The sequence below is a fragment of the Hyla sarda genome, chromosome 3 (genome assembly GCF_029499605.1).
Source record: "Hyla sarda isolate aHylSar1 chromosome 3, aHylSar1.hap1, whole genome shotgun sequence".
Classification (NCBI taxonomy): Eukaryota; Metazoa; Chordata; class Amphibia; order Anura; family Hylidae; genus Hyla; species Hyla sarda.
In genome coordinates, this window is record NC_079191.1 from 388783944 (window position 1) to 388810803 (window position 26860).

Here is a 26860-nt window from a genome sequence, read left to right on the forward strand (position 1 = left end):
CCACAGTGCTCTCTTCTGACCTCTGCTGTCCATTTTAAAAACTGTCCAGAGTAGGAGAAAATCCCTATAGCAAACATATGCTGCTCTGGACAGTTCCTAAAATGTACAGCAGAGGTCAGCAGAGAGCACTGTGATCATGACATCAGAGAAATCTAAAAATACAAGCATTTCCTCTGTAGTATATAGCCCCTAAAAAGTAGTGGAAGGATTAAGATTTTTTAATATAAGTAATTTACAAATCTGTTTAACTTTCTGGCACCAGTTGATTTAAAAAAAAAAATGTTTTCCATGGGAGTACCCCTTTAACTTGAATTGAATCCCCAAGACTTTAGGGCTTACCGCCAGACTTTGATTTTCACCCAGGCATAGGGGTAAACTTGTAGAAGATGTGTGGTTGCTGGACTAGGCTTCAGCCTCCTTCAGAATCACCTCACAGACTCCTCAGACTTCTCTCAACTGTACCTCAGCATTAACTGCTCTCTGAACTCCTACCTCACTATATAAGGGGCAAGTTTTGAGATGTCCCATTGGGCAGATAAGTCACATGGTTCACCACTGCATACTCCCCTAACAACAAGGTCCTTAACAACAGGTTTAAGGTTTAAAGTGACAAGTACATACATAGAAAATACCAATATATTAACCATTGCACAACATTGCATTATACTATGAAATATAGAGTTCTGAGGAGTGTGGGCCCAATAAGGACACTGAAGCAGCATCTGCCACACAGGGCTGGCAGGAATACAGAAGAACAGTTTATTCTGTACTGGGTCACCACGCTTGGTTTTATCATTTAAAATGTCTAAAGAAAAACCCTTCTTTTTTTTTTTGCGGACGCTGAAATCAGGATTTCCACAACACAAACATCTTTTGCCATGTGCACAGTGCAGCAGAATCCCATTGAAATCGATAAGACTCTGCTGCAGAGAAATGTGCAAGCTGAATATTCTGCTTGCACAGAATGATATTTTGCTTGGACAATCTGCTGTGTGAACTTGGCCTAACCCTGATTTTAGCTTAGATTCTACTTTGGGACAGAGAGACCTCCTGGGCCCCCTCAAACTCTAAGGCTATGTTCACACATCTGGAATGTCCACACAGAAAATCTCATAGACGGCAATGCATTATGTGCGTATTCTGCAGAAAAAATGGACAAGTTCAGTCTTTCTGCGGACACGGAAATCGGGTTTGTGGCATGGAAATTTCGCCATGTACGCAGTGCAGCAGAATCCCATTGAATACAAATGAACTCTGTTGCTCTGGAATTTCCGTCGGGATTCCAATGAGAAATTCTGCACGAAAATTCCGGACGTGTGAACATGGCCTAAGTCCCGAGCAATTTGGCACTCCCTAAAGTTATTTCCCTGCATAGATGGATTTCAGGTAATTGAAGGCAAAATACATGTAGATCAGAGCCAAAAGACCCTATTAAAATCAAAAGAGCTATCATGTATTTATTATAGTATTTATTGGACAAAAAATTGTGTTTTCATATGATTCATACAGATCTTTATGCTAAGTTCTTTAATTCGTATTTTATATGGAAAGACACATTCGTGATTGAAATATTATCATTACATATGTAACACAGAAACAAAATGACTAAAATTCACAGATGACAAGACGTTTTTCTCCACAAGACTTATCATTCCATTTTCCAGTATCAAACATTTCCACACAGTTCTCCGCTCCATCTTTATTGGGTTCACCGGGGGACCAGTTTGTGTAGATTATGGCTTCACCATTTGGATATGTAAATTTGCCCTCAATCACGATGTCATTTATTCCTAGAAAAGGGGAAACTCCATACTGGGTACGGATGGTTAGCACGGCTTTGTTCTCGTCGTTGTTCTGCGGTGAAGCCAGTTGACCTCCTGCCATGTTACAAGTTACCTTGCCTACGCCATAGACGGCCTGTGTACCATTTGAAATGTAGATCTTGTCACCAGCTATCTTTGCACCTTTAGAAAATGCGAAAGCAGCTGAAACAGAAAAAAGCCACATTGAATAATAAAAAAGTGTTATACAACAAATACCCATTGAGGGAGATTTATCAAAACCTGTCTAGAGGCATAGTGGTGGAGTTGCCCATAGCAACCAATCAGATTGCTTCTTAAATTTTTCCCAGGCCTCTTTAAAAATGAAAGAAGCGATCTGATTGGTTGCTATGGGCAACTGCACCACTCTTCCTCTGCACAGGTTTTGATAAATCTTCCCCATTGATTTATAAATCTTAGTTAACTCATCGGGAAGATTTACAGTGAGGAGGATTTGAGGATTGAATTGAGGTTGGGGTCTGTTCACATAACATTTTGATGTGTTTTTTTTTTTTTTTTTTTATCAAAGTGCATTTGTGGTTTCCCGGTACCGCATTCTATTCGGTACCTGTGTGTATAGGTCCCCATAGCCAGAGTCCCTAGGATGTGCGGGTCCTTATTGTCTAGTCCACCCCTAGTTACCTCTCATCTAGGTATTAGTTATCTAGTAATTATTTAGGATTTATATATAAAGGATTGTATAAATGTATATAAATAGTTAATTACCTGTACGCTCCGTACAGGTAATTAACTATTTATATATATTTATACAATCCTTTATATATAAATCCTAAATAATTACTAGATAGCAGGGCCTGCGGGTCACGTGATCAGGTAAACTATGGTTTTTGCTTGAGGACCTTTGGAGGTCCCTGTGACGTATTGCACCCATCATTCTTTGTGACGGTGAGTGACAGATATTCGGACCAATCAGAACGACCCCGCCCCTGCCCATATAAGGGAGCGGCGGCCATTATTAGCTCTCTTTCCTCGTGGGCTGTTGACAGCGAAGGATCTGCCTTGCTGTCATCAGTGAATTTAGGCCCTAGCCTTGCGGTGACGGCTGATCTCCTCTAAACCATGAGTGTATCAATCCCTAAGCACTCTGCAAGATCACCGGACCTTATCTATCCCTTAAATCCAGACGGATCTTCCAAATTACCCTAAATTCAGAGACTTTTAATACAATTCAAGGTCTGCAACAACTGTCAGTCACTGAACTATATAGAGACTGTTTGAATGAGACTGTTATTGTGTGTTGTGTCGCAGCCGAAAGGAAACTCAGAGATACAGGAGTCGTCTCTGGAGGGACCGGAAGTCGGGGCTGCACCGATAACGTCCTTCCTGCCGGGCACCATTTTGGAGAAGCCCACTATAAAAGACGCCACGCACAGCGACCTCTTCATTCTGCACGGAGAGCCGGAGAGTACAGACATGGCGGAGAGCAGCGTTCCACGTGGTGGAGTTGACAAAATGACAAACAGAGGCTATAAGAATGACTGACATCGCATCCACGCTTAGTTGCCCGCTACCTCTTGATAACGCTACGTCGTAGCGAAACATGTTGAGGGGGGCAGAGTGGAGTTTTTAACAAGTCTAGCACTGCTGTTCCTAGCAATCTAGCGAGTGTGACCTGCAGGCACACGGGGTTGCTTTAACATAAATATATCACCACTAGCAGAGACATCTGCGCAAGCAAATCAGCTTACCAAAATAAACCAAAAAAAAGGAAACAGTGCTATTTGTTTTTAAATAGTGTGTAGAAACAAATAAAGTATTGAATTTTAACAAGATAAGTAGTATATGGGAAATAAGGGTTATTTTTGGATTCCCAAAAGGGAATCTATAGGGAATTAAACAAATGTTACCCTCCATATACTGGTCTATACCAGTTATGGTGGAGTTGACAAAATGGCACCGGAAAAGCGGAAAGTTGTGGCAGTCGCAGCCTGACTTTTCCAAGAACTTGCTGACCGTCTGCAGCGTTTTTCATTAGATGAAGAGGGGGCCTGCAATCTTCCCCCACTGCCTGATGATGACGACGATTGGCCAGAGACACCTCCAGCGGAGAGCGCAGGGACACCTGGAGGTGCGTCACTGGTGAGATTGTCCCCTCACCACAGAACCTGGGGCTCGTGGGCCGAGATCCCGTCGGAGGAGTCTGCTGTGAGTACCCCGCCAGAGGCGGCCTATTCTTCCTCCTCCAGCCCTGAAGTCATACCTCAATCAAGCTTGCCAAGTGCACGACCGTGCTCACCAAAATTGCCTCAATGGGTGTTCGGAGATGAGCTGGAGCTGATCGAGTACATGCACAGAGTACTTCAACCATTACCTGGGAAGCCACTCCAACCAATCCCAACTGCAGAAAGGAAAAGGGCCCGTCAAGAAGCCGAGCTGGCCGAATTGATGGAAAAGTTAAAGGCCCGTCACAAAGAACTCTATGCCCCCAAGCACGTGCATTTGCCATATGAAGAAAAAGTGCGGTATCAAGAAAATACCAAAGAAATGGAGGCATTGTACATACGTAAATGGTATCACCCCCAAGAAGGGGAGGAGCCATTAGAAAGAAGAAGAGCAACTGTGGCCAAGTTCGACAAGGTCAGAGGTTATGGGACACTTCTTGACTGCCACACTGGGCAGACCATCCTCGTAAACTGGCGAGCAGTGCAAAGGCCATATCTCCATAAGAAGTTCTACACCTTGGAGGTGGGTGAAATTAGGGAGTACACCCCCGTCCAGAGCCTTCATGGAGAATGGGCTGCAGCGGTCACCAGACCATCAGCCCCAACACAGCTTCCCTTCAAATATTTCCCGTCAAGAGATTGGGAGTTCGATCCCTTCAACTTGAAATCGAAAAGGTCTGCTTCTAAAGCATCCACCAGCGTACCCAAGGAGTAGGAGCTTCAACAGCCAAGTTCATCATCTTCTATGTACAGTAAAGAGCCAAGTTCTTCATTTTCTACAGATCGTCGAGAGTTAAGTCCTGCTCAAGTTCAGGAAAGTAAGCCCAAATTGCGGGCACCAAAGACTGTATCAAGGCCCTCTTCTGACATCGAGAGTTTGCCTGCTTCCAGGGTACCAACGAAAGAGTCATGGGTCCATCCTAGTTTGGAGATGGTACTCAAGCCCTATTGCCCCAATTTGATCCCGGCTAGAAAGCCTGTGTCACCTGCTAATGCTACCTTCCACCACTCCATCCTCACCAATGTGATGTGGCAAAGCTATGTCGATTCTAATCCTGCCCCTGATGTTGGCAGATACAGAGGAATCCAGAGAGGCACTAGAAGAGTGAAGAAGAACATTCTCTAAAGAGACTCTAAAGTAATGTCAGATTGTTTCTTATGTTAACCACTTTTATTTTTGCAGCAACCAAGTTCAAGAATTGTGCCTAGCAGGACTGTGCTAAGATTGTTCCAGTTCAAAGTTCAGCAACGTAACCACTAAGCTTGTGCCTGACTATTAAGTCAAGAGACGCCAAGCCTGTAGGAGATTCATTAAGGACTGTACCCGGCTGAGTTGTGGTTAAGGCCGTGTTTATCTTTCCCTTCCATGGACTCTTAGTGTAGGTGGACTGCTGATCCTTACACGCCACTTTGTATATTTCCCTTTAATTGGACTCCTAGTGTAGGTGGACTGCTGATCCTTACACGTTTATTTTATCTATATACCAGCAGCTTCATAATAACTCTTATGCTAAATGTTGCACTTGTCAGGTGAATGCGCCTGAACCATGTTGGAGTGTTGATAATTGTGTAAATTGTGTAGTAAATATGTATATGGTTCTTGTACACAGGAAGGTATTGTCGTGTCTGGGTACATAAAAAATAGGTAAGGGTTGTACATAGAAAAATAGTCTAATGCCTATGTACATAAAAAGTGAGTCAAAGCTGTACACAAGAAAAATAGCTTCATGTCTGTGTACATAAAAAAGTGAGTAAAGGTTGTACACAGAAAATTGCCCGCTATATGCACGTGTACACCAAACACAAAAATGTAAATAATACTTGTACACATATACATACAAAGGTATAAAAATGCTAAAAGGTGTTTTTAGTAGTTGCTCAATGGGTGACTCTCTTGGCTCCTCCGAGAGTGACATTGTTTCTAGTTGCCAATCGCTAGCACCTGTCTCAACAAACATAACAGGGTAACTTACCCTTAAGATAGTACTTGCACACATAGTACTCTAGATTACTGACTTAAATGTACTACCTCAAGTGTCTCTAGTACATACACCAAAGTAAATATCTCACTCAAGAAAACACTTTAGGGATTGTAGCATATTGATACCGAATTCCTGCCACTGCTAGGTACACTTCTTCTTCTCCTTCTTTGCGTGTGTGAGATGCTCTGCCTGGCCAGTAGGTGCTCTTGCGAATATAGAATTAAACACGTATTTCTTAAAGTAACCTAGTTAGGTTATTTTGAAAGTGCTCTAAGGGTAAGTAGCGTGTAGCCAATAGACCCTAGCAGCCAACCTTACTGTGACCTGGCTAGCCAGTATAACCTTTCGTGTACTAACAGGTAACTTATTGTTGGCGAATAAAATGTGTGAGATAATAAAAATGTCTAGTCAGCTTGAAACTAAAAGTATAGAGAGCTGTACTAATGTTGAGTTAGCCTCATAAAAATGTGAAGAGAGCTAATAAAATGTCTTAGGAGCTAGCAACTACATCAGATAGCTGCCTAATTGTCTAGTAAGCTTTAAAGTGTATAGTAAGTTTAATAGAATGTTTAAGAAGCTAGAAACTAAAGGATAGATACCTTCGTTAATGTCTAGATAGCATTTATGTCTAGAGAGCACCAATGTCTAGATAGATTTCTATTGTCTAGTCCAGATACTAGTGAGAGTATCAGAGAATGTAAATGTGTTCAATGTTTACTTAGAATGTATAGCACATTTATAGATCATCCTGTTCTAGTCTTAGTCCCTCTGACTTATCTTAAGTAAAGGGGTTTGTGGTGTCCCGGTACCGCATTCTATCCGGTACCTGTATGTATAGGTCCCCATAGCCAGAGTCCCTAGGACGTGCGGGTCCTTATTGTCTAGTCCACCCCTAGTCACCTCTTATCTAGGTATTAGTTATCTAGTAATTATTTAGGATTTATATATAAAGGATTGTATAAATGTATATAAATAGTTAATTACCTGTACGGAGCGCAGCAGGACCTGCGGGTCACGTGATCAGGTAAACTCTATGGTTTTTGCTTGAGGACCTTTGGAGGTCCCTGTGACGTATTGCACCCATCATTCTTTGTGATGGTGAGTGACAGATATTCGGACCAATCAGAACGAACCCGCCCCTGACCATATAAGGGAGCGGCGGCCATTGTTAGCTCTCTTTCCTCGTGGGCTGTTGACAGGGAAGGATCTGCATTGCTGTCATCAGTGAATTTAGGGAGGTAGATGATAATAGGTTTGAGGTAGATAATAATGGATTGTCCACAACCGGAAAGCTTCTGTAAACAGAAGCTTTTGACAGGGAAGGATCTGCATTGCTGTCATCAGTGAATTTAGGGAGGTAGATGATAATAGGTTTGAGGTAGATAATAATGGATTGTCCACAACCGGAAAGCTTCTGTAAACAGGGTTAACTTTTACTGAAGATTTTCTCTACACTTCATTAACACAACAGTCTCTTATCATAAAAACAGCATAACAACAGCTTCCCTTGGAGATTGACAATGGTTGGACTTTAGCTTTAAGAGTCTTTTGGTCTATTGCGCTGTTCCAATGGATTTAGGGGAATTAGTTGCGGTCCAGTAGTCACGCTAGCATTAGCAGGAATTAGAGTAAAACTCACAATTTTTGGTTCTGCTGAGGACATAGGTTTTGAGGCCTAGCATGTCTTTGAAAGTTGCGTAGCACATCGTCCTGTTAGTCCGGCACCCACGAGAGCAGCAACCCAAGAGAGCGATAATTAGACGCAGCTCCCTTATACGGGCAGGGGCTGGACTAACGCTAATTGGTCCAAACGGATGTCAATCACCATTACAGAGATTTGTGGGTAACACGTGACCCAAGGACCTCCTAAGGTCCTGCAACATACCATGGAGGTTACTAGCATGGTCACATGACCGAAGGTCCTGCGACGCTGAACAAGGTAAGTACTATACATTTCTATAGAATATAGCTATAATTATTAAATATATACATTTACTAATATTAAAGTTAAACGTAAGGAGAGGCGACTAGGGGCTGTCCCACCTGAGGAACCCTACCTGAACGTAGTTATTCTGACTTTGGTGACCTCTGCACTAGGTACTGGATGCAATACGGTATTGGGACACCACATACCCCCTTACTTAAGATAAGTCTACCTCAACATCAGTCCCCTAAGACAGAGGGATGAAGTGAAGGTCAGGTACAACCTATAAACCTACTTAACATTTTCTTTTGGTGTACATACATTAGTTTGGGTAAACTCACGAACAGGGTTGGTTAGTTCATGAATTTAGTAACAGGATGATATTCGTCCCATGAGATACATCCTACTTAGCATTTTTCTTTCTCTAGCTCACTAGACAATTGAAATCTCACTATACATTTTTTATTTAGGTTCACTAGACAATTGAAATCTCACTATACATTTTTACCATGTTAGCTAACTGTTAAATACATTGGAGTGATATTGGCTTGCCTGAGGCTTTCTACCAATAAAGCTAGCTAAGGGGCTATTGGCTACACGCTGCTATCCCTAGAACACAACAGATAAACCTTATCTAGGTTACCTTTAATTACGTGCATTACTTTTAAGCTCACAAGAGTATCTACTGTCCAGGCAGAACATCTCGCACACATATAAGAATTGGAAAAAGGACTTTAGCTACAATTCCCAAGGCATTTACTTTAGTGTGAGATAAGTTTTTGTTTGTTTGGTGTACGAAATTTAAGTACACTTAAGTGATTGTTTTGTGAAGTACTATGTGTTTAGTACTGTGTGGTCAGTCTTGATATCTTAAGGGTAGTTTCCCTTGAGTGGACATTTGAGAAGGTGTTAGTGATGGGTGACAAAATTGTTATTCTTCAGAGGGGCCAAGGAAGACACTTACTAGCAACTACTACAACACCTATTATATAAAACATTTTTTTATGTACATGTGTACAATAACCATTTACATTTAGTTATTCTAGCATGAATATTTATTAAACACTCCAACAGGGTTCAGGTGCATTCACCTGATAAGTGCAACTTTAATGAAGAATATCACGTTATGATTGAGGAATATACATGTAAACGTGTGTGCAAGGATCAGCAGTCCACCTGCACTAAGAGTCTAAACTTTCACGGCTAGCACAGTTTAGCCGGGCACACACTTACGAATCTCCTACCTCTAGGAGTCTCTTGGTCTAAAGACCAGGCACAAAAGCTTGATGAAAGCGAAAATGGAAGATAGTCAGCTACTCCTTTCCTTGCGCCCGGCAGTCTCCTCAGAAATATGAAGAAAGAAAGCAAGAGCCAGCGCACGGTCTTCAGATTTATTCAAGAGGTATAAACAGGTAACAGGATAGTACACATACCGGCACTCCGGATAGGATGTGACGCGTTTCGGGTCACGTGACCCTTTGTCAAACAGGGTTTGACAAAGGGTCATGTGACCCGAAACGCATCACATCCTATCCGGAGTGCCGGTATGTGTACCATCCTGTTACCTGTTTATACCTCTTGAATAAATCTGAAGACCGTGCGCTGGCTCTTGCTTTCTTTCTACAAAAGCTTGATGGTTATGTTACAACTGGAACAGTCTTAGCATAGTCCTGCTAGGCACACTTCTTGAACTTGTTGCAGAAAAGTCTGTGAAGACAATAACAAAGAAAAACTTTAAAGAGGTATGAGTGTCACAGTTCAGATGCAGCTCCGGCGATGTCGTCCTGCTCCTCGCCTAGTGCCTCTACACCTCTCAGGATCACGAGCAGGCAAAGAGTTAATGTGGCTCTCCCACACCACATTGGTCAGGGTAGAATGTGACACTAAAGGATTGAGGTTAACAGTTGGTGCTGGTTGATTCGGCCCCACCTCCTCATTAGGCGTGGGACGCAGCACATTTGTTGGTACCTGGGGGGCAGACCAAACCTCCTGGACAGGAGTATGCCAGGGTGCTTTGCTGTAGACAGTAGGAATTGGTTGCTGTTGCAGAGGCTCCTCCTCCTTGGGTACGTTGGTGGAGGCATCAGGAGCAGGCCACTTCGGCCTCAGCTGAAAGGGGTCCGCTTCCCAATCATTTGAAGGAAAATATTTGAAGGACAGCTGGGTTGGAGCTGCTGGCCTGGTGACTGCGGCCGCCCACTCTCCTCGCAGGCCCCGGACGGGGTGTATTCCACTATCTCACCCACCTCCCAGGGAATGGAACTTCTTGTGTAGATATGACCTCTATACAGCTCGCCGGTTTACGAGTATGATATAGCCGGTGTGGCAATCAATGAGGGTACCATAACCTCTGACCTTGTCGAAGTTGGCCACTGTTGCTCTGCGACGTTGCAAGGGCTTCTCCCCTTCTCGGGGATGATCCCATTTGCGAATAAAGAGTGCCTCCAACTCCTTGGTGTTCTCCTGGTAACGGATCCTCTCCTCCAGAGGCAGATGTACATGCTTAGGGGCATAAAGTTCTCTGTGTTGGGCCTTTAATTGTTCCATCAGGTCGGCTGTTTCGGCCTCCTGGCGGGCCCTTTCTTGTTGAGGTTACTAGTTACTGTTGAGGTTACTAGCATGGTCACATGACCGAAGGTCCTGCGACGCTGAACAAGGTAAGTACCGTATATACTCGAGTATAAGCCGAGTTTTTCAGCACGATTTTTCGTGCTGAAAACACCCCCCTCGGCTTATACTCGAGTGAACTCTCCACCCGCAGTGGTCTTCAACCTGCGGACCTCCAGAGGTTTCAAAACTACAACTCCCAGCAAGCCCGGGTAGCCATCGGCTGTCCGGGCTTGCTGGGAGTTGTAGTTTTGAAACCTCCGGAGGTCCGCGGGTTGAAGACCACTGCAGCCTTCAACATCATCCAGCCCCCTCTCACCCCCTTTAGTTCTGTACAGTACTCGCCTCCGCTCGGCGCTGGTCCGGTGCTGCAGGACTGTCCGGAGAGGAGGTCGTCCGGTGGGATAGTGGTTCCGGGCTGCTATCTTCACCAGGGAGGCCTCTTCTAAGCGCTTCGGGCCCGGCCCCAGAATAGTCACGTTGCCTTGACGACGATGCAGAGGTACGTTCATTACCAACGTACTTCTGCGTCATCGTCAAGGCAACGCCTCTATTCTGGGCCCGAAGCGCGGAGAAGAGGCGCCCCCGGTGAAGATAGCAGCCCGGAACCACTATCCCACCGGACAACCTCCTCACCGGACAGTCCTGCAGCACCGGACCAGCGCCGAGCGGAGGCGAGTACTGTACAGAACTAAAGGGGGTGAGAGGGACTGGATGATGTCGAAGGCCGCAGTGGTCTTCAACCTGCGGACCTCCAGGGGTTTCAAAACTACGCCTCCCAGCAAGCCCTGCTGGGAGTTGTAGTTTTGAAACCTCTGGCGGTCCGCAGGTTGAAGACCACTGAGGGCGGATGATGACAAGAGGATGATGAAGGGGGGGGTGTGGGATGATGACAAGAGGATGATGAAGGGGGGGGGTGTGGGATGATGAAGGGGGGTGGGGATGACGAAGGGGGGTGTGGGATGATTACAAGGGGATGATGAAGGGGGGTGGGGATGATGACAAGTGGATGATGAAGGGGGGGGTGTGGGATGATGACAAGGGGATGATGAAGGGGGGTGGGGATGATGACAAGGGGATGATGACAGGTGATGATGATGAGGGTCTGGATGATGACAGGCGTTGATGATGATGAGGATGTTAATGACGGGGGTCTGGATGATGACAGGGGGGGGATGATGTATTTCCCACCCTAGGCTTATACTCGAGTCAATAACTTTTCCTAGGATTTTGGGTTTAAATTAGGGGCCTCGGCTTATACTCGGGTCGGCTTATACTCGAGTATATACGGTACTATACATTTCTATAGAATATAGCTATAATTATTAAATATATACATTTACTAATATTAAAGTTAAACTTAAGGAGAGGCGACTAGGGGCTGTCCCACCTGAGGAACCCTACCTGAACGTAGTTACTCTGACTTTGGGGACCTCTGCACTAGGTACTGGATGCAATACGGTATCGGGACACCATATATATATATATATATATATATATATATATATACACACACACACACACACACACACACACACATAATGCCTGCCTGATATCATAGTGAATTATGAGACAAATTAGGGGTATATTAAGTAAATAAATGACAATGTTACACTATTACCCACATTCTTCTTAAGGCCTCTTGCACCTTACGAAATATCGGAAATTGGAGGGTGAATGTTCAATGTGTAGCAGATGCCAGTGTAATAATTTGGTGCTATGACACTAATGTTGCTGACGTGCTGTGGTTATTGATGGCATCGCAGCTCCGTACGGTAATTCAGCACAGAACTTCATTGCCATCCGTGGTGACGTCACCTGTCCACACAGTCATATCACTGATTCATGATGGTAGCGATTACTGCAGATGGAATGTCCACCCCCGCAAATTTATCCGGGTGGAGTCCAAAATTTGAAATTAAGCAGTGTGCACAGTGCAGCAGAATCCCATTGAAGACAATGAGAAGCTGCTATACCAGAACAGACCCTTAACTCTTTAAGGACTCAGCGTTTTTCAGTTTTTGCATTTTCATTTTTCTTCCTCAGCTTTTAAAAATCATAACCCTTTCAATTTTCCACCTAAAATTCCATATGATGGCTTATTTTTTGCGCCATTAATTCTACTTTGAAAGGACTTTTGTAAAGTAATTTTACCCAAAAATCTATGGTGAAACAAAAAAAAATCATTGTGCGACAAAATTGGAAAAAAAACTAAATGCCATTTTGCAATTTTGGGGGCTTCTGTTTCCACGCAGTGCATTTTTCAGTGAAAATGACACCTTATCTTTATTCTGTAAGTCCAAACGATTACAATTAGAGATGAGCGAATTGAAGCTGACGAACCCGAATTAGTTACGAATTTCAGGAAATAATCGCTTCATTAAACTCCATTTACTGCGGTGCAGGCTCCTGGGCATCTAAAATGGCTGATCCACATGTCAGTTCATGGGGCAAGGAATGCTGGGAAGGCAGGAAGGCAAGGCAGGAAGGGAAGTAGGCGGGATGACCCTGAATCACATGCAGGATGCTGCCTATAAGCAGCCAGTCACCTCTGTGATGTCACAGCCCTATATAATCGGCAGCCATAATTCTGGCTCTTCACTTCATTACAATACACTGCAGAAGAATCATAGGACGCCTGTGTGTGTGTTACCACAGAGAAAAGCTCATTCCAGCAGCGTTTAACATCCTCCTAGTCACATCAGCGTTCTCATGGACGGAGAGCATTGTTTTTTCACTGAAAAGGATTTTAACTGCAGCTGCAGGCATTAACCTCACAGTCACTTTCTTCGGCATAGTATTACAGAAAGGGGCACATAGCTGTGTGTTGCCTCATACATTTCAACAAGCTGCATCAACTTCATAAACCTTAGCAGAGGAGGCAGGAAGAATTTTTCAGTGCAATTCATTGTCGTTGTTCCACAAAAAATCATCTGCTGGTTATTAGACTTGTGCACTAGAAAAATTTTCGTTTCATTTCGTTTCGTTTTGGAATTTTTTTTCGGTTCGGCAATATTTTCGGTTTAGATTTTTCGGATACATTCGGTATTCGGGTGTTCGGGGGGGGGGGGTTGATTTTTTTCGGATACATTCGGTATTCGGGTACATTCGGTAAATGTTTTATTTATTTTTTTACTTTAGCGATCCTAAAAAATTATGGGGATACCTTTTTTATTAAAATTTCGTAGGGTACCATAAAAAAATCATAATAAAAAAGATACAGTAGTGATGGAAAAAATTGTATCTAACGAAATGTATCATTTTTATTATGAAATGTTTATAAATTTTTAAACAGGGATCAATTTATGTGAGCGGGTAAAGCACTAAAAATGTAGCCGACAATAATAAAAATGTATTGTGTGCGTGTTTTTCACTTTTTTTTAAAAACATTTTTTAGGTAGTACTACTACTCCCAGCATGGAACACACTCTTCCATGATGGGAGTAGTAGTTACCTGTACTAATTGACAGATCGCAGGGGTCCCTTGCGATCCTCTTGTATAATGTATAGATGCGGCGGCCGCTCTTCTATGGTCCCTTGCACTCACGTATATATACACATATTCACATTTCCCGCAGAGCTGTGATTGGCCAGATGGTTCCAGCCAATCACAGCTCTCTGTGAGAAATAGGAATATGTGTATATATACGGCCGTGCAGGGGACCATAGGAGAGCGGCCGCCACATCCATACATTATACAGGAGCATCACTGCGGGTGTCAGGAGTGATACCCGCAGTGAACTTTTCTTTACTACAAGTACTACTACTCCCAACATGGAGTACACTCTGCTCCATGCTGGGAGCTGTAGTACCTGGATTAATAGACAGATCGCAGCGGGTGTCAGAAGTTACACTCGCTGCGATATGTCTATTAATGCAGGTACTACAGCTCCCAGCATGGAGCAGAGTGTGCTCCATGTTGGGAGTATTAGTACCTGCAGTAAGGGACAGATCCCAGGGATGTCACTCCTCCTGACACCCGCTGCGATTGTCCTTATGTGAATGTCGGGATCAGCTGTTCTCAGGGCTACAGAGCCGGGAGAACAGCTGACGCTGAGCCGTAGGTATACATCGTATATCTACTGCCCAGCAAGAACTTACAGTGAGCCTGCAATGTGTATACAGTATACACATTGCTGGCTCTCTTAACCCCTTGCTGAGCTGTGCGCTATGCGCAAGCCCAGCAAGGAAAGGGTTAACTTACACTGCTGGACAGTGTAGGTTAACCCTTTGGGCGATATACACTATATACAGCTATCTATAGATAGCTGTATACAGAAGACGAAGTCCAGCTTACTTCCCTCGAGTCCCGGGCAGGTCCGTGTAGCTCCACCCCCTAGTGATGATGTCATTAGGGGGCGGAGCTACAGAAGGGAACAAGGCTAGTTAATCTGAAGTTCTGTTCACATTGTCCGTTTTGTATAATGTGAACAGACCATTCTGGCAGTGTCTACCAAGACAGGGAGACTCCAGCTGTTGCTAAACTACAACTCCCAGCATGCCCAGACAGCCAAAGGCTGTCTGGGCATGCTGGGAGCCAATTGGTGGCTCCCTGTTTGGGTAGACATTGCATCATGGGTGCTCTCCCCAGCGGACAGCGCCAAAAATGTCATAACCAATTTTTTGTGTTTTTTTTCTTCTCGTTTCAGATCCGTGTATGCAGAGGATTACTGCGGAATCGATGGATTACGGAGGATTATTATTTTTTTCTTTTAATAAAATGGTTAACGAGGGCTGTGGGGGAGTGTTTTTTAAAATAAAATAATTTTTCCAATGTGTTGTGTTTTTTTTTTTATTGAATTTTCAGGGTTAGTAGTGGAAGCTGTCTTATTGACTGAATCCATTACTAAGCCAGGGCTTAGTGCTAGCCCCAAAAACAGCTAGCGCTAACCCCCAATTATTACCCCGGTACCCACCGCCACAGGGGTGCCGGGAAGTGCCGGTACCAACAGACCCGGAGCGTCAAAAATGGCGCTCCTGGGCCTAGGCGGTAACAGGCTGGCGTTATTTAGGCTGGGGAGGGCCAGTAACAATGGTCCTCGCCCACCCTGGTAACGTCAGGCTGTTGCTGTTTGGTTGGTATTATGCTGAAAATGAAAATACGGGGAACCATATGCGTTTTTTTTTTTATTTAAATAAAAAAATTGAAAAAAAAAATCGCATAGGGTTCCCCGTATTTTCATTCTCAGCACAATACCAACCAAACAGTAACAGCCTGACGTTACCAGGATGGGCGAGGACCATTTTTACTGGCCCTCCCCAGCCTAAATAACTCCAGCCTGTTACCGCCTAGGCCCAGGAGCGCCATTTTTGACGCTCCGGGCCTGTTGGTACCTGCTTTTCCCGGCACCCCTGTGGCGGTGGGTACCGGGGTAATAATTGGGGGTTAGCGCTAGCTGTTTTTGGAGCTAGCACTAAGCCCTGGCCTAGTAATGGATTCCGTCAATAAGACAGCTTCCACTGCTAAGCCTGAAGGAGAGAGCACCCACTGGGGAGAGCACCCATGATGCAATATCTACCCAAACAGGGAGCCACCAATTGGTGCAAAACTACAACTCCCAGCATGCCCAGACAGCCTTTGGCTGTCTGGGCATGCTGGGAGTTGTAGTTTAGCAACAGCTGGAGTCTCCCTGTCTGGGTAGACACTGCCAGAAGGGTCTGTTCACATTATACAAAACGGACAATGTGAACAGAACTTCAGATTAACTAGCCTTGTTCCCTTCTGTAGCTCCGCCCCCTAATGACGTCATCACTAGAGGGCGGAGCTACACGGACCTGCCTGGGACTCGAGGGAAGTAAGTTGGACTTCGTCTTCTGTATACAGCTATCTATAGATAGCTGTATATAGTGTATACCGCCCAAAGGGTTAACCTACACTGTCCGGCAGTGTAAGTTAACCCTTTCCTTGCTGGGCTTGCGCATAGCGCACAGCTCAGCAAGGGGTTAAGTGAGCCAGCAATGTGTATACTGTATACACATTGCAAGCTCTCTGGAAGTTCTTGCTGGGCAGTAGATATATACGGTGTATACCTACGGCTCAGTGTCAGCTGTTCTCCCGGCTCTGTAGCCCTGAAAACAGCTGATCCCGTCATTCACATAAGGACAATCGCAGCGGGTGTCAGGAGAAGTGACATCCCTGGGATCTGTCCCTTACTGCAGGTACTAATACTCCCAACATGGAGCACACTCTGCTCCATGCTGGGAGCTGTAGTACCTGCATTAATAGACATATCGCAGCGAGTGTAACTTCTGACACCCGCTGCGATCTGTCTATTAATCCAGGTACTACAGCTCCCAGCATGGAGCAGAGTGTACTCCATGTTGGGAGTAGTAGTACTTGTAGTAAAGGAAAGATCACTGCGGGTATCACTCCTGACACCCGCAGTGATGCTCCTGTATAATGTATGGATGCGGCGGCCGCTCTCCTATGGTCCCCTGCACAGCCGTATATATACACATATTCCTATTTCTCACAGAGAGCTGTGATTGGCTGGAACCATCTGGCCAGTCACAGCTCTGCGGGAAATATGAATATGTGTATATATACGTGAGTGCAGGGGACCATAGAAGAGCGGGCGCCATATCTATACATTATACAAGAGGATCGCAAGGGACCCCTGCGATCTGTCAATTAGTACAGGTAACTACTACTCCCATCATGGAAGAGTGTGTTCCATGCTGGGAGTAGTAGTACTACCTAAAAAATGTTTTTAAAAAAAGTGAAAAACACGCACACAATACATTTTTATTATTGTCGGCTACATTTTTAGTGCTTTACCCGCTCATATAAATTGATCCCTGTTTAAAAATGAATAAACATTTCATAATAAAAATGATACATTTCGTTAGATACAATTTTTTTCATCACTACTGTATCTTTTTTATTATGATTTTTTTATGGTACCCTACGAAATAAAAAAAATAAAAAAGGTATCTCCATAACTTTTTAGGATCGCTAAAGTCCAAAAAAGAATAAAACGATTTACCGAATGTACCCGAATACCGAATGTATCCGAAAAATCAAACTGTATCTGTATCCTTTTTATTATCTTTGTTATCAGAATGAATTCTTTACGTTCATTTACGGATAACGAATGCATTAGTTATTTACAGCATGTATTCGGGAAATAACGAATGCATTCGTTACTTTGCTATTCGTATTATCGTGGCTATTCGGGAATGTTCAAAATATGTTTTCGTGCATTCGGATCGGTCCGAATGCCCGAAAACGGTAAAATTCGGTAAATTAAACATTCGTGCTGAACCGAATTGCACATGTCTACCGGTTATACTAGTCTGTAGATGGTATAATAACCAGAATTCCTAATATTCTTTGACAGAGTGCAATTTTGTGTTTAGTACACAGCTTTTTTTTGCCTGCAGAACTGTTGTGTACTGCTGGTGTTTTACAAAAATATATATTTTTTTAACGGTTCTGTGGCGCATTTTTCTGCCCTCATCAGTGCATACCACATACGTACATCTAAGTAGTGTACTATTTTGTACCTGTTAATCTGTCAAGGGCCTACATACTGGGAAAGGACAGACAAAAATTAATCACAGGCTGGTGTTTTACAAAAATACTACGTTTTTAGGCGTACTGTAGCACATTTTTCTGCACCCATCAGTGCATACCACATACGTACATCTAAGTAGTGTACTATTTTGTACCTGTTAATCTGTCAAGGGCCTACATACTGTAAAAGGACAGGCCCTGAATCAGGAGCAGGACCTGAACCAGCAGGTGGTGGCATACCTTGACATGCCCATGCCAACACACCTTGAAGATCCGCTGGACTTCTGGGCAGCCCAACTTGATTGGAAAAACTGTCCTGCCCGGCCAGTAGTGTGCCATCAGAGTGGGTGTTTAGTGCGGCGGGGGCCATAGTCACCCCAAGGAGAACTCGTGTGTCCACAAAAAATGTGGAGAGACTGACCTTTGTGAAGATGAATCAGGCATGGATCAGCCAGGATTTCCAACCACCAATGCCTGATGCATCAGAGTAGATTGACCATGGTGCCACACCAACACTTCAGAAATATGGATAGTGCCAAATAGATTTAAGGTGCTGCTCCCCAGTTACAAACATTCCTCCGCATCAGAACTTTTTTCACCCACCTTTGTCACCTGGTACTGGTATTGCCCCACACCATTCTGTCACTTTCAGGCCTCTTGATGCTCCAGGCTGTCTCATTCAGCCACTATATGGTCGCCTCTCATGCTTCAGCCAACTCCAGGCTGTGCCATTCAGCCAATATATGGTTTACTTATGCTGCTTGGCCTGGGTCTGGGCTTAAACATTTTTTTATGGTAGCACTAGCTACCATAAATCTTCAATTTAAATTTCAAAATGTATCTTTAAATTTTTTAATTTTGGGGATTGTGAAGCCCTAGTGTCTACTCATGCTGCAGCCAGCTCCAGGATGTGTCATTCAGCCACTATATGGTCTCCTCATGCTGCCAACACCTCCACGCTGTGCCATTCAGCCACTATATGGCCTCCTCCTGCTTCAGCCTCATCCACGCTGTGTCATTCAGCCACTATTTGGTCTCCTCATACTGATGCCACCTCCAGGCTCTGTCATTGTGCCGCTTTGCGGCAGTGATTCAAAAAGCGATGCCTGTAATCTGCATGTCATACTGAATAACAGTATTATTTCACCTCCCCAGCTCAATCCATTTGCGTGTTAGAACAAAGCAAAGTGTTCTATACCCCTATTGAGGCTGTCTGTAGGCCAGAAATAGCCGTTTTTAATATAGATTCGCCGCAAATAAATTCCGATCAAATCAAATTTTTCAAAAGTTAGCTCACCTCTAATTAAAATGATACCCTACTTATATAGGTTTGATTTTTTCTTACTTCTGGAAAAAATCACAACTACAAGCACGGAAATTATTATGTTTAACCCCTTCAGGACGGAGCCCATTTTGGCCTTAAGGACCGGATGTTTTTTGCACATCTGACCACTGTCACTTTAAACATTAATAACTCTGGAATGCTTTTAGTTATCATTCTGATTCCGAGATTGTTTTTTCGTGACATATTCTACTTTAACATAGTGGTAAATTTTTGTCGATACTTGCATCCTTTCTTGGTGAAAAATCTTGAAAATTTTGCATTTCTCTAACTTTGAAGCTCTCTGCTTGTAAGGAAAATGGATATTACGAATACATTTTTTTTGGGTTCACATATACAATATATCTACTTTATGTTTGCATCATAAAATTGACGTGTTTTTACTTTTGGAAGACACCAGAGGGCTTCAACGGTCAGCAGCAATTTTCCGATTTTTCACAAAATTTTCAAACTCAGTATTTTTCAGGGACCAGTTCAGGTTTGAAGTGGATTTGAAGGGTCTTCATATTAGAAATACCCCATAAATCACCCCATTATAAAAACTACACCCCCCAAAGTATTCAAAATGACATTCAGTCAGCGTTTTAACCCTTTAGGTGTTTCACACGAATAGCAGCAAAGTTAAGGAGAAAATTCACAATCTTCATTTTTTACACTTACATGTTCTTGTAGACCCAATTTTTGAATTTTTACAAGGGGTAAAAGGACAAAATTTTTACTTGTATTTGTAGCCCAATTTCTCTCGAGTAAGCACATACCTCATATGTCTATGTAAAGTGTTCGGCGGGCGCAGTAGAGGGCTCAGAAGGGAAGGAGCGACAAGAGGATTTTGGAGAGTACGTTTTTCTGAAATGGTTTTTGGGGGGCATGTTACCTTTAGGAATCCCTTATGGTGCCAGAACAGCAAAAAAAAAAAAACACATGGCATACCATTTTGGAAACTAGACCCCTCGGGGAATGTAACATGGGATAAAGTGAACCTTAATACCCCACAGGTGTTTCACGACTTTTGCAAATGTAAAAAAAAAAAAAAAAAAAATTTTACCTAGAATGCTTGTTTTCCCAAAATTTTTTTATTTTTAAAAAAGGGTAATAGCAGAAAATACCCCTAAAAATTTGAAGCCCAATTTCTCCCGATTCAGAAAACACCCCATATGGGGGTGAAAAGTGCTCTGCTGGCGCACTACAGGTCTCGGAAGAGAAGGAGTCACATTTGGCTTTTTGAAAGCAAATTTTGCTCTGGGGGCATGCCGCATTTAGGAAGCCCCTATGGTGTCAGGACAGCAAAAAAAAAACCCACATGGCATACCATTTTGGAAACTAGACCCCTCGGGGAACGTAACAAGGGGTTAAGTGAACCTTTATACCCCACAGGTGTTTCATGACTTTTGCATATGTAAAAAAAAAATTTTTTTTTTACCTAAAATGCTTGTTTTCCCAAAAATTTTACATTTTTAAAAAAGGTAAAAGCAGAAAATACCCCCCAAAATTTGTAACACAATTTCTCCCGAGTACGGCGATACCCCATATGTGACCCTAAACTGTTGCCTTGAAATACGACAGGGCTCCAAAGTGAGAGCGCCATGCGCATTTGAGGCCTAAATTAGGGACTTGCATAGGGGTGGACATAGGGGTATTCTACGCCAGTGATTCCCAAACAGGGTGCCTCCAGCTGTTGCAAAACTCCCAGCATGTCTGGACAGTCAACGGCTGTCCGACAATACTGGGAGTTGTTTTGCAACAGCTGGAGGCTCCGTTCTGGAAACAGTGGCGTACCAGACGTTTTTCATTTTTATTGGGGAGGGGAGGGGGGCTGTATAGGGGTATGTGTATACGTAGTTTTTTTTACTTTTTATTTTATTTTTTGTGTTAGTGTAGTGTAGTGTTTTTAGGGTACAGTCGCACGGGCGGAGGGTTCACAGTAGTTTCTCGCTGGAAATTTGAGCTGCAGCTGAAAGTTTGCGGCAGCTCAAATTTGCAGCCAGATACTTACTGTAATCCTCCGCCCATGTGAGTGTACCCTGTACGTTCACATTGGGGGGGACATCCAGCTGTTGCATAACTACAACTCCCAGCATGCCCGTTGGCTGTCGGTTACTGCTGAGAGTTGCAGTTTTGCAACAACTGTAGGCACACTGGTTATGTATCACTGAGTTTGTGACCTAACTCAGTGTTTCACAACCAGTGTGCCTCCAGCTGTTGCAAAACTACAACTCCCAGCATGTACGGTGCATGGTGTACGGTGACTGCTGAGAGTTGTAGTTTGCAACAGCTGGAGGCACACCGGTCGTGAAACACTGAGTTAGGTAAAAAAAAAACTCAGTGTTTCACAACCAATGTGCCTTCAGCTGTTGCAAAACTACAACTCTCAGCAGTCACCGACAGCCAACGGGCATGCTGGGAGTTGTAGTTATGCAACCAGCAGATGCACCACTACAACTCCCAGCATGCACTTTAGCTGTTTGTGCAAGCTTGTAGTTGTAGTTATACAACAGCTGAAGGTACACTTTTCCATAGAAAGAATGTGCCTCCAGCTGTTGCAAAACCATAAGTCCCAGCATGCCCATAAGGGAATGCTGGGAGTTGTGGTGGTCTGCCTCCTGCTGTTGCATAACTACAGCTCCCAGCATGCCCTTTTTGCATGCTGGGAGCTGTTGCTAAGCAACAGCAGGAGGCTGTCGCTCACCTCCAACGATCCAGACGCTGCAGGTCAGTCCCGCCGCCGCCGCTGCTCCTGGGGCCCCGATCCCAACATTAACGCTGGGGATCGGGGTCCCCAGCACCCGGGGTGCACGTCCCGCACCCGCTCACGTCCTCCAGAAGAGGGGCGGAGCGGGTGCGGGAGTTACACCCGCAGCAGGCGCCCTGATTTGTCGGCCGGTAATCCGGCCGACGAATCAGGGCGATCGTGAGGTGGCACCAGTGCCACCTCACCCCTGCAGGCTCTGGCTGTTCGGGGCCGTCAGAGACGGCCCCGAACAGCCAGTAATTCCGGGTCATCGGGTCACTGGAGACCCGATTGACCCGGAATCGCCGCAGATCGCTGGACTGAATTGTCCAGCGATCTGCGGCGATCGCCGACATGGGGGGGCATAATGACCCCCCTGGGCGATATGCCGGGATGCCTGCTGAACGATTTCAGCAGGCATCCGGCTCCGGTCCCCAAACGGCTAGCGGTGGGGGCCGGAATTCCCACGGGCGTATGGATACGCCCTCGGTCCTTAAGGACTCGGGATGCAGGGCGTATCCATACGCTCTATGTCCTGAAGAGGTTAAAAATGTCCTCTTCTGACCACCTATTACATTTTTATTTTTCCGCATATGGGGATGTATGAGGGCTAAATTTTTGCGCCGTGATCTGAAGTTTTTATCAGTACCATTTTTGTTTTGATCAGACTCTTTGATCTTTTTTTAATACATTTTTTAATGGTATAAAAAGCGACAAAAATACGCAATTTTGGACCGTGCAGATAAATTAACAACATATTTTTATATTTCAGGCATTTACGCTTGTGGCGATACCACATTTGTTTAAATTTTTATTAGTTTTTTTTATGGGAAGAGGGGTTGATTCAGACTTTTATTAGGGAAGGGGGTTAAAACACATTTATTAGCACTTTATGTTCACTTAGGAGACTATAACATTGCACATACTGATTTCCTACACTGATCACTGCCATGCAATAGCATGGCATTGATCAGTGTTATCGCTGCTCGACTGCTCCTGCCTGGATCTCAGGCACAGAGCAGTCATTCGGTGATCAGACAACGAGGAGACAGGTAGGGATACGCCTCGCCTCCTGCAAGCTGTTCGGGACACCACGATTTCACCGTGGCGGTCCCAAACAGCACCACTGAGCTACAAGGAAGGTTTCACTTTCACTTCAGACACGGCGATCAACTTTCATCGCCGTGTCTGAAGGGTTAATACTGGGCATCACCGCGATCGTAGATGTCCTGTATTAGCCGCGGGTCCCGGAACCGACCCGATATGACGCGGGGTCACACGTGACCAGGGCCGGATTATCAATGGAGATCATGGAGCTCCTGCTCCGGGCCCCAGTGCCCAGTGAAACAAGGGGGGCCCCTCCCGCTACTGTCATGGCGGCCGCAGGTAAGGAGGATGACGGGGGGGATTATGATTGTGTGTGTGTGGATGTATACTGTGTGTGCAGCACTCACTGTGGCCTCATGCACAGTAAGTCGGGGCAGGGACACTGCTGACATCACCGGAGGAATAAAGAAAACTGTGTCTTGAAGCGTTCTGTGTCCCGAACAGCTGATGAAAGTTCTGAGTCACTGTGCTGAGTGCTGAGACACTGTGATTGGTTGATAGGGGTGTGGGGGTGGGGGGTGCAGTCTCCCTCCGCTGCTCTCTGCTCTGCAGCCCTTAGAAGCCTGGACACATACTGTATTTCTACAAACCCTACAGTGTTATGTATGCAGCCTGGTCACATATTTCTTCATACCCTACAGTGTTATGTATGCAGCCTGGTCACATATTTCTTCATACCCTACAGTGTTATGTATGCAGCCTGGACACATATTTCTTCATACCCTACAGTGTTATGTATGCAGCCTGGACACATATTTCTTCATACCCTACAGTGTTATGTATGCAGCCTGGACACATATTTCTTCATACCTTACAGTGTTATGTATGCAGCCTGGACACATATTTCTTCATACCCTACAGTGTTATGTATGCAGCCTGGTCACATATTTCTACATACCCTACAGTGTTATGTATGCAGCCTGGTCACATATTCCTACATACCCTACAGTGTTATGTATGCAGCCTGGACACATATTTCTTCATACCCTACAGTGTTATGTATGCAGCCTGGTAACATATCTTCATACCCTACAGTGTTATGTATGCAGCCTGGTCACATATTTCTTCATACCCTACAATGTTATGTACGCAGACTGGTCACATATTTCTACATACCCTACAGTGTTATGTATGCAGCCTGGTCACATATTTCTTCATACCCTACAGTGTTATGTATGCAGCCTGGTCACATATTTCTACATACCCTACAGTGTTATGTATGCAGCCTGGTCACATATTTCTTCATACCCGACAATGTTATGTATGCAGCCTGGACACATATTTCTACATACCCTACAGTGTTATGTATGCAGCCTGGTCACATATTTCTTCATACCCTACAGTGTTATGTATGCAGCCTGGTCACATATTTCTTCATACCCTACAGTGTTATGTATGCAGCCTGGTCACATATTTCTTCATACCCTACAGTGTTATGTATGCAGCCTGGACACATATTTCTTCATACCCTACAGTGTTATGTATGCAGCCTGGTCACATATTTCTTCATACCCTACAGTGTTATGTATGCAGCCTGGACACATATTTCTTCATACCCTACAGTGTTATGTATGCAGCCTGGACACATATTTCTTCATACCCTACAGTGTTATGTATGCAGCCTGGACACATATTTCTTCATACCCTACAGTGTTATGTATGCAGCCTGGACACATATTTCTTCATACCCTACAGTGTTATGTATGCAGCCTGGACACATATTTCTTCATACCCTACAGTGTTATGTATGCAGCCTGGACACATATTTCTTCATACCCTACAGTGTTATGTATGCAGCCTGGTCACATATTTCTACATACCCTACAGTGTTATGTATGCAGCCTGGTCACATATTCCTACATACCCTACAGTGTTATGTATGCAGCCTGGACACATATTTCTTCATACCCTACAGTGTTATGTATGCAGCCTGGTAACATATATCTTCATACCCTACAGTGTTATGTATGCAGCCTGGTCACATATTTCTTCATACCCTACAATGTTATGTACGCAGACTGGTCACATATTTCTACATACCCTACAGTGTTATGTATGCAGCCTGGTCACATATTTCTTCATACCCTACAGTGTTATGTATGCAGCCTGGTCACATATTTCTACATACCCTACAGTGTTATGTATGCAGCCTGGTCACATATTTCTTCATACCCGACAATGTTATGTATGCAGCCTGGACACATATTTCTACATACCCTACAGTGTTATGTATGCAGCCTGGTCACATATTTCTTCATACCCTACAGTGTTATGTATGCAGCCTGGTCACATATTTCTTCATACCCTACAGTGTTATGTATGCAGCCTGGACACATATTTCTACATACCCTACAGTGTTATGTATGCAGCCTGGTCACATATTTCTTCATACCCTACAGTGTTATGTATGCAGCCTGGTCACATATTTCTTCATACCCTACAGTGTTATGTACGCAGACTGGTCACATATTTCTACATACCCTACAGTGTTATGTATGCAGCCTGGTCACATATTTCTTCATACCCTACAGTATTATGTATGCAGCCTGGTCACATATTTCTTCATACCCTACAATGTTATGTACGCAGACTGGTCACATATTTCTACATACCCTACAGTGTTATGTATGCAGCCTGGTCACATATTTCTTCATACCCTACAGTGTTATGTATGCAGCCTGGTCACATATTTCTACATACCCTACAGTGTTATGTATGCAGCCTGGTCACATATTTCTTCATACCCGACAATGTTATGTATGCAGCCTGGACACATATTTCTACATACCCTACAGTGTTATGTATGCAGCCTGGTCACATATTTCTTCATACCCTACAGTGTTATGTATGCAGCCTGGTCACATATTTCCTCATACCCTACAGTGTTATGTATGCAGCCTGGTCACATATTTCTTCATACCCTACAGTGTTATGTATGCAGCCTGGACACATATTTCTTCATACCCTACAGTGTTATGTATGCAGCCTGGTCACATATTTCTTCATACCCTACAGTGTTATGTATGCAGCCTGGTCACATATTTCTTCATACCCTACAGTGTTATGTATGCAGCCTGGACACATATTTCTTCATATCCTACAGTGTTATGTACGCAGACTGGTCACATATTTCTACATACCCTACAGTGTTATGTATGCAGCCTGGACACATATTTCTACATATCCTACAGTGTTATGTATGCATCCTGGACACGTATTTCTTCATACCCTACAGTGTTATGTATGCAGCCTGGTCACGTATTTCTTCATACCCTACAGTATTATGTATGCAGCCTGGTCACATATTTCTTCATACCCTACAGTGTTATGTATGCAGCCTGGTCACATATTTCTTCATACGCTACAGTGTTATGTATGCAGCCTGGTCACATATTTCTTCATACCCTACAATGTTATGTGTGCAGCCTGGACACATATTTCTACAAACCCTACAGTGTTATGTATGCAGCCTGGTCACATATTTCTACATACCCTACAATGTTATGTATGCAGCCTGGACACATATTTCTTCATACCCTACAGTGTTATGTATGCAGCCTGGTCACATATTTCTTCATACCCTACAGTGTTATGTATGCAGCCTGGACACATATTTCTTCATACCCTACAGTGTTATGTATGCAGCCTGGT

At 44.1% G+C, this 26860-nt stretch overlaps 1 protein-coding gene across 6 annotated transcripts in view; it reads right to left on the bottom strand.

Annotated features, from left to right (window-relative positions):
- Positions 1-1436: 1436 nt before the first annotated feature.
- LOC130362861 (pulmonary surfactant-associated protein D-like) overlaps positions 1437-26860 on the bottom strand; it is a 138741-nt gene continuing 113317 nt past the window's right edge. For 3 of the 6 annotated variants that reach the window (XM_056567951.1, XM_056567950.1, XM_056567956.1), the window contains one exon: positions 1437-1985. In XM_056567951.1, the coding sequence (XP_056423926.1) occupies positions 1606-1985 (380 nt within the window). In that variant the 3' untranslated portion in view covers positions 1437-1605. The remainder of the gene's footprint in view (positions 1986-26860) is intronic. The other 3 variants (XM_056567952.1, XM_056567954.1, XM_056567953.1) reach the window with 1 other exon arrangement.